The sequence below is a fragment of the Rhipicephalus microplus genome, chromosome 6 (assembly GCF_043290135.1).
Source record: "Rhipicephalus microplus isolate Deutch F79 chromosome 6, USDA_Rmic, whole genome shotgun sequence".
NCBI lineage: Eukaryota > Metazoa > Arthropoda > Arachnida > Ixodida > Ixodidae > Rhipicephalus > Rhipicephalus microplus.
Window position 1 is genome coordinate 100,705,093 of NC_134705.1, and position 8,853 is coordinate 100,713,945.

At 40.3% G+C, this 8,853-nt stretch overlaps 1 protein-coding gene across 1 annotated transcript; it reads right to left on the bottom strand.

Moving 5' to 3' along the window:
- Positions 1–1,041: 1,041 nt before the first annotated feature.
- Positions 1,042–4,415, bottom strand: LOC119167434 (uncharacterized). The gene is made up of 3 exons (XM_075866290.1): positions 4,281–4,415; positions 2,966–3,053; positions 1,042–2,184 (listed from the first exon to the last, which is right to left on the bottom strand). The coding sequence occupies exons 2-3, from the start codon at positions 3,036–3,038 to the stop codon at positions 1,589–1,591; spliced, it is 669 nt and encodes a 222-aa protein (XP_075722405.1). The 5' UTR covers positions 3,039–3,053; positions 4,281–4,415; the 3' UTR covers positions 1,042–1,588.
- Between the last annotated feature and the right edge of the window lie 4,438 nt (positions 4,416–8,853).

Consider the following 8,853-nt stretch of genomic DNA (forward strand, 5'->3'; position numbering starts at 1 on the left):
ACAGACGACTCAGGTGCAATGTTTTCCCTTTTCTTTACTGCAACCGAATTTTCGCATTTCTTATCAGTTGTTACCAACTCACCCAAATAGATGTTTTGCTAAAACGCATTTGTTTGCGGTCACATTTTATATTACTTCAACGCGTATATATTCCTGGCATTATTATACTAAGCCTAGCGTGGCAAGCCATCACTTTTCATACCTTCCGTGCATCCTTCTTTTGTTTCCTAATTGTTGGCTTGCTTGTTCTTTTAGACTGGCTTTCAGATCACCTTTTCTGCTTGCGATGCAAATCCTCTAGACCCTCTATTTGTGCAGGTCCTTTGCGTGTTTGTTCACGTTCGACAGGAAGCGCTGGATATCAGTGACGGCTCATGACAACGCTCGTGACTCGGCACAATTTTGACGTCATGCTTTTACAGCCTCTCAGTTGCGACTAACGTGATCTCATTGCCACAATGCTTTAAGGTGCCTGCCCTTCATACATTCATTCTAGTCAGAAGTTTGAAGTTTGAAGTTCGAAGTTTATTCATCAGTAAAACATACATCTATATCCGATGGTTTAATGGGAAGGGAGGGGCGAAAAGAAGTAAGTATTTTCGAAAGAGGTGGCTGGTTTTTCTGTTATTGATACCTAGAATGTTGTTTTTGCTTTTATATGGTAACTGCTTGAAAAAAAATAAAGCTTGACGGGACGGACTGGCTCTTACAGCTAATAAATTCATGCAGAAATTGGCGGCTGAAGTAGGTCTGCGTTGGAAGCGTGCCAAACAGGCGTAACTGCCGAGATTTCTGGTGCCTTCTTTATCTTTATTTTATGTTCTTCGTCAGTATGATGACTTCGAAAATTTTCTTCATCAGTGAAGTTGTAATGACATCACCACATCACTACTACAGTGCTCTTTGAATCACTTAGTGTTAGCGATAAAGCCGCTAAACGAGTGTTAGCGCTGAGGGCAGCTTTATCATTTATTGAAGCAGGCTATCGACCTAAAAAAAAAAGAAACTGTAGCGGAAGTCACTTCTAGGATTATTCAGTCGTCATGTTTATAAACATTCGATTTATTCATCCGTGGTAACAATGAAGCCAGGAAGAAAATTGCAGCCTGCGCTAGAATGCAGCAAAAAAAATAAAATGCTTATTCACGGGTACCATTTTGTAAACAGTTGCTAAATATTCGTAAATTATGCTATGGGGATATTCAGCAGCTGATTATTTTTTCTCAGATTCCCTTTTCCAACTCTTTCTGGAACAACCTTAGGTTGAACTGGCATTTTCACATAGTAGCAGTAAGCACCGATAGGCACTCGCTATATACATGAGTGACAAGCTGCACTTTCGGTGACCCTACATTAGGAAGTTATAGGAGATAACTTATGGGAGGAAACGTTTTTTCTGTAGACCCTCGAGTAATAGCTGCTACGCTTCGGTAATATGGGCGACGCCTCTAGAGCTGTCTTAGGCATTATTAGCCGAACGCTTGGTGAACAATTCGGCGGAATGTTTATGCGATCATTGGCAACATCTTATAGCGCGCATTTTGCTTTTAAAACGATAAGAATACATTTTTTTCGCAAAGATATTGAACTAACCTAAGTTAACCACTTCCGTAGTCACTAGTGAAAGTGCATTAAATAAGTCACGCTCAGTGTCGCGTATGGCCCGGCGTAAGTGATCAAAGAAATAGTATTTCCACGCACGTTCTGTCAAAGAGGGCAGCATATTGCTCCAAAACTCTGTTGCAGCTTCTGCGATTTCTCCAACGTCCCCTACAACAGCATAAGTTCTGCCAGTGACCACGGAAACCACGGGATCTTCCAACTTCAGGGTAGTGCTGTTTTCGGATGGCCCTGGGATGACTTCAAACTGAAGAGTAAATCTCGATAGGACAGCACCAAGCACAAACATTCCCTTTACTCCTCTGTAGGTCCACCACTTCATGGCCACTTCAATGGGATCATCATGGAGAAAGTCAACTTGAAGCTTGCGTGCACCTTTCACGCAGTATGGCAGCAGTGGTCCGTACTGGCGTAGATGACTAAGTCCAGTTACGTTGCAGCACTCGATAATTAAAAGATTTCCGTAGGAGCTCATGTCTTCATAAACGTGCACTTGGTACTTAGATAAGTGAGTTAAAGTAGCTTTGAGAGCCCCCTTCAAGTCCAGGTCCGTGAAGACACACTCTGCGTCAATGAAAAACAGAGAAATAAAGGATTGGTAAGTAAGGCTCTCACTCTACCTTTTAGCCACAATGATTGGTTGGAGGTGACCTGCTAGGCGTAGAGCATCGGACGCGTTAATCGAAGGCCACCGGTGCGATTGCTATGAGTGGAAGGCTATCTTTCCCTCCACTTTTATATGTTCCCATTTAACATACACTTACATATAATAACGTCTTCTACTCTTTCCCTGGCATTATGGTCAGTTAGATCTTATTATTATTTTCATTACCAGTAATATAGAAAGCGTTATCGAACAGCCCTCACTTTATATGAACTAGACTATACTATGTTGTCAAATATACGTATATTGATTTGATCATGCATAGATATAGCTCAAACAAATTAGGAAAAAGCCTAAATATTTGGGGAATCAATGATACCTTATTCACCGTGCACGCACGAAATGTGACGATACCTTCATGTTTGCAAAATGACGAAAAATTACCTGAGAATTTTCGTTAAAGCAAATTATCAATTATTGTGAATAAAGAAATCAAGTATTTTTGTAATAACATGCCACAAATATATGCACCATAAAGACACACTTATTAAGCCACACCTATGCACCAATCCACCACACGCATACGCCTAGAAACAGGAATCTCAGTGTTTGTGAATGATATAATAAGTGGGGTGACATTTCTCGTAATGACAGATTTCTTTGTCTTTGCATAAATCTTGAACATATGACTTTATTAACCAGTATCTTCTAATTTTTATTTTAAGAGATGTGAAATCTCACCTTTTTCGCTGGATGTGGAAGCTGCCACAATTACCACGGCAAACGTTAGAATTGTTGTGGTCGCTGAACGCATGGCCACTGTTTGCGCCTGTAAAAGTATTGTACAGTAAATTTTATATCTTTAATTACGGTAACACGCATGGCTTGGTGAATATCTACCAGTGCTCCCCCGTGCCAGGCTGCTCAAGCAATAGCAGTACATTTGGATTTTTCGTAGCACCTTACTTGTAACTGAATGTTGTTATGGCCAAATGATCTATACTACTGAAGGAAGCAATATCCCTTATAGCTTAAATAGAGCATAAAAAATTCGAAGAACTCGCCAGAGATATTATAACTTTGTCTGCCAGAACTGTATGCATTACAATGTAAGAACCAGTGATATATTTCATTGACTCCTATATTATGCCCCTGAATCATCTCTCTGCGTAGTAGTGCAAACGTTTAGCGCTGATTTCTAAAGATTCATGTTCGCTTTACCGAAATTACGTTACTATACTTTCACCACACTTATGCTGATAAATTGTGGAACGAATGTTGCTCTTTTACGTCCATCTACATGCAGTACTGAGTACTTTGAAAATAAACGTGCTCTATGTTACATATATAAATTGTGCAATATATAAATTTAGGGTTACAGTTAAAGAGGTAGTTGCCAAAAATTTCCACAGCATTTGGTATTGGCATGCGTGTCGGTTTCTTTATAATCGTGTGTGCATTTTTCCCTCGAAAGTAGTATGCAACGCTTGGTGCAGACCACGCCACAACTTTTGAGAAGCTTTGCGATTGTTTGATATGATTCCGTTGTGTATTCACGCCCTGCATGTAATCTCAAGTTTTATTCATGACCTAAACGAGCTTCCTCTTCAACATCGGTAGTTTAAATGACTAATGTAAATGAGATGACGTGTTCCACTGGGAACCAGGCTGTATACAGGTGATGCCCTGTTCACTCCTATCACTATACAGCTTGAATTGTTTTTATTTACCTTTTAATTGGCTGGAGCCAAGTTCTTGAAAACACAGAGCTAATTCTCGCCTAGACTTGCTGCGATCCGCTTCCCCGTCCTAGCCACGTGACACTATGCAGCCTAACTAATTTAAATAATAAATAGTATTCGTTTGATTTACTGCAATTTAACAACGCTTGATGAAGAAGCATATTACTGACAACACTTTTTCGACTGCTCAGAACGCCGAAGAAGCTTTTGATGCCTTCTCAGCCAGAGCAGCATTGTTAGACTTCCTTAGTGAGCACAATTATATTGACGATTCTATGAAGGCAATTCTTAGGCAAGAAAATTGCAACACTTACCTCTGAGGTCCCCTTTTGTACAACTGATGCTATGACTCGCAGCTCGATCGGTTCTTGAAAGTTATGTGCCGACTCACTTTTACGCGAAAGCACAGTGACGTGCGTTGCAGAGCTCAAACATTCAGCGGCGTGACTCGTCTGTAACAGCAATCCCTCGACAGGCGCCTGTGCAACCAGAATACCGCAGACAAAAACAGGCGCAGACACAACGTTGTCGCTTATGTCGTCACTGCTAGACGTTTGTGTGTGTTTGTTATTTTACGTTGGAAGGAAGTATCGTTTCACCAGCATCACGCTGTCCTTTTATAAGCAATGTATGTACGATACCGCAGGACTTTGTGTACTGACATAATAATAATATTTATTTATTTATTTACCAATACTGCCAATATCATCACAGATTGTTGCAGGGAGGGCATATGAAAGCGAATATTTATTTACACAAAGTCATAATGATAAAAACACAAGAAAAAGGCGGAATTACAAAATTACATACAAATCATAGACTATGCATTGCCATTAAAAAACACACAATCAAACAATTTTAGTAATAGCAAAATCATGAGTTAGGTTATCGTTAAAAACGACTGCAAGAAGATAATGAATGCATTGTAATATGGGGTAGGGACTACAGGTAGGCATTTCGATTCAACAATTTATTCAAACAAGTTAATTAACAATAAACTGGTTGAAAAGCTTGTCACTTGAAATACAAATATCATAAACACCAAAGCTTTTGTATTCGTAACTTTACACTGACTCATCGTTTATTGGGTTTATTGATGATGCGATGTGGTTAGTGCGTTTTGCGAGGCAAGCAATTCGCTTTAAATCACAGCTGTAAACAAGTTTATGGATGATTCAGTAGTTAAGGTGGGTTTGAGTTAGTTCTAATCTTTAATCATTAGAGAAAAGAATGAGTATTTAAAGCAATTAGTGTGAAAAAAGTATTTTACTTGAGTATGGGGATCATTATGACGGGTTGGTCTGCCGTGAAAAAAGATATATACCTTGAAGTATCTATTTTTATTATGTCGTGGACTAGTTGAAACATTACTTTTAGTTTTGTTAGTTTTGTTCGGTTCTGCAGTGCTAGAATTCCACTGTTTTTGAGCAGGTGCGCCGGTGAGTCTGTCAGTCTATACTTGTTAAAGATGAACCTTATTGCTTTTCTTTGAATCGTTTTTATTTTATTAATCTGTGGATAAATATACGGGAACCAGACAGGGCTGGCATATTCTAACACAGATCTGACGAGGGTAGTATAGGCTATTAATTTGGTGTTTGGCGGTGTGTGTTTAAGATGTTTTTTAATAAACATTGTCTTTTAGGGCTGTGCTAGCAATATTATCAATGTGGGTATCTCATCTCAGGTCGTCTGAAATCATTATTCCTAGATATTTGTGGCTAGAGACTGCGGCTTAGGGGCAGTTGTCCATAGTGTAAGAAAAGTTGGACTTCTGGTTTCTGCGTGTTATTGTTGTGAAAACACATTTACCAATAATAAGGGATATTTGCCATTTTTAGGAGCGAAGCTCCTTAAGGCGTGGGCTGTGCGTCCCCTGTATGTAGCCACCTCTCGTTCAGTTCTAAGTATTACGCTAGCCACCGCCCGATCTAAAGGGTACAGCCATATCCATCCGTCCATCCGTCCATCCGTCCGTCCATCCATCCATCCATCCATCCATCCATCCATCCATCCATCCATCCATCCATCCATCCATCCATCCATCCATCCATTTATCCATCCGTCCGTCCGTCCGTCCGTCCGTCCGTCCGTCCATCCGTCCGTCCATTCATCCATCCGTCCATTCATCCATCCGTCCATTCATCCATCCGTCCATCCGTCCGTCCGTCCGTCCATCCATCCGTCCATCCGTCCGTCCGTCCGTCCGTCCGTCCGTCCGTCCGTCCATCCTTCCATCCATCCGTCCATCCGTCCATCCGTCCGTCCGTCCGTCCATCTGTCCGTCCGTCCGTCCGTCCGTCCGTCCAAAAGATGCAAGATGTTATAAACTAGACGGCGGTACGTGTAGTTGATTATGAAAGATGCGAGGTGATATAAAATAGGAATGATGCCACATATGGCGCGTGTCATCGTTCGATATAGTGCGGCGACGTACGCTAGGGGGAGCGTTGCAATAAAATCGAGTGAGCAAGATGTACGGAGGATTCATGGTTTACCAGGTTTACCTCCGGAGCTTCGCCCACTCATCATCATTCACTTCGTGGATATGGCGGCATTTTTTTGCACAACCTGTGTACATCTTCCAGTGCTCTGTTAGGAATTAGGTGATCCATAGAGATATTATTTCCTGGTAATGTACGCGGTCGTCTGCAAAGAGCCCTAGTTTCACTTTAGTTGAGAGGGGCAGATCATTAATGATTATTCTGAATAATATTGGTGGTAAGACGCTGCCCCGTCACAGGCCTGACGTGACTGCTGCTATTCTAGAGGTGTGTCCTGTAATGATACAAATTGCGAGAATTTGGTTAATCTTTCATCCAGTAAACAATGACACTATCTCCAAGGGTAACTTGTGATTTACTTAATAATTTTGTATCGGAAACACGTTCAAATGCTTTTGAAAAATCTAAGAAGAAGAAGTCAATTTGTTCATGGCTATCAATGGACCGGGCTGCATCGTGTAATAATTCTAAAAGGTGGATAACCGTTGAGAGGCCTTTTCGGAAACCGTGTTGTACAGGAGACCGGATTTGATTTTTTTCTAGGTAAATACTTATATGTTTCAATATCGTATGTTCTGTGAATTTGCACGCAGAACAAGTTAGTGATATTGGTCGGTGATTTGAAACCATGGTTTTGCTGCCTGCTTTGTGTGTTGGTATAATTTTAGGGGTTTTCCATACTGCAGGGATAGTGCGTTATTGCAGTGATTTAATAAAGATTACACATAAATATTTAGCAAACCTTTCTGCATACCTTTTAAGGAAGATGTTTGATATGTTGTCAGGACCATGATATGTTGTCAGGACCAGGGACATATTTATTAGTAGGGTGAGCATGCCTATATGTTTTCGTTAATATAATATTTATTATCATATCGGGGTTTTACGTACCTGAACCAGGACATGATGATGAGAGACACCGTAGCGAAGAGCTCCTGAAATTTCGACCACTAGTGCTTTTCAAGGTGCATTGACATCTCACAGTTATATGGGCTGCAAGCATTTCCCCTCCACTAAAATGCGACCACCAGGGACGGTATCGATCCCATGACCTTCGCGTCACCAGCTCAGCACCGTAACCAGTGCTCCACCACGGTGAACAGTGTTCATAACTGAGTGGTGGGATTCGGTGATAACATTAAGAACGTGAATCCACTCATTGACTTGAAATGCTCGGCATGCGAGGCCCATCGCGTACTCATTTCAGTCTCGGCTGCACCACGACCGCGGTGGTTGTTGTCCCAACCTATGAACTCATCCAATTGTCGTTGCGGGGCGCATGTTCATTTCCCGGGTTGCAGGTGATAGGGTAGTGACAACACGAACTCTCGGGCCGCCCACATCGCTGCCTTGTGTCAAATGGCATGTCATAATGGTGCACTGTCAGTCAGTTGTTCTGGTTTATCTAGTTGATTGAATTTCACTTTGCTTGCCGTTATTCGAAAAATACGAATGTTTTTTTTTTTTCATATTTGGGACGCATTACTCCGTTTCAAGGGTTAACATTATGGAAAGAACTGCCCTGCCAAACAATTAGCATATCCTGCTTTAAAAATTCATCACACTTTTGCACTTGTGGCCCCAAGGCTCTCCAAAAATGGGAGATTGGTGGCATTCTTTATTACTCATTACTTTTCTTCGTTTCTTTCTCTATTGTTTTTTTAATATCTTGTTTTTCTCTTCCTTTATTTGTCTATTTTCCGTCGCCGTCTTGTAATTCTAGCGTTTAATACTTTTATTTACTTTGTTTTCCTCGCTTCACATGCTTCTTTGTTTTTTTATTTGTTTCCCTTAACTTCACCAATTCTTTCGAGTGAAGTCTTACTTCGTGTTGTTATATGTTTCACATAGTCCCATTATATTTCCTTCTGTCATTATTTTATACTTCTGTATTTATTTCCTTTATTTAGCTCTGGTTTGCCCGATAGGGTTTCCACGAAAACACTACAGGGAATTCTGGCCCTTGTGTCTATGAAAGCTGCAAGGCATTGGGCTTCAGCTTGGCGTCATGATACTTTCTCACGAGACGACAATCGACAAATTCGCAGCAGTTGCACTACCCCCCTCCCCTAAACCTTCTAGTATTGTATATTGTAAATAAAAAATAAAAAAGCATACCTTATATATATATATATATATATATATATATATATATATATATATATATATATATATATATATATATATATATATATATATATATATATATATATATATATACATATATATATATATATATATAAGAAAAGAAGTGTATACTTAAGGGCTCGTTTTTTCGTGTTTAGACACAATATTAATGAGATATAACAGACAATATTGCCAAGGAAAGCATAGGGGAAGTTATTAGGCCAATTGTAATGATAATGCGAAGAAAGAAAAGTGG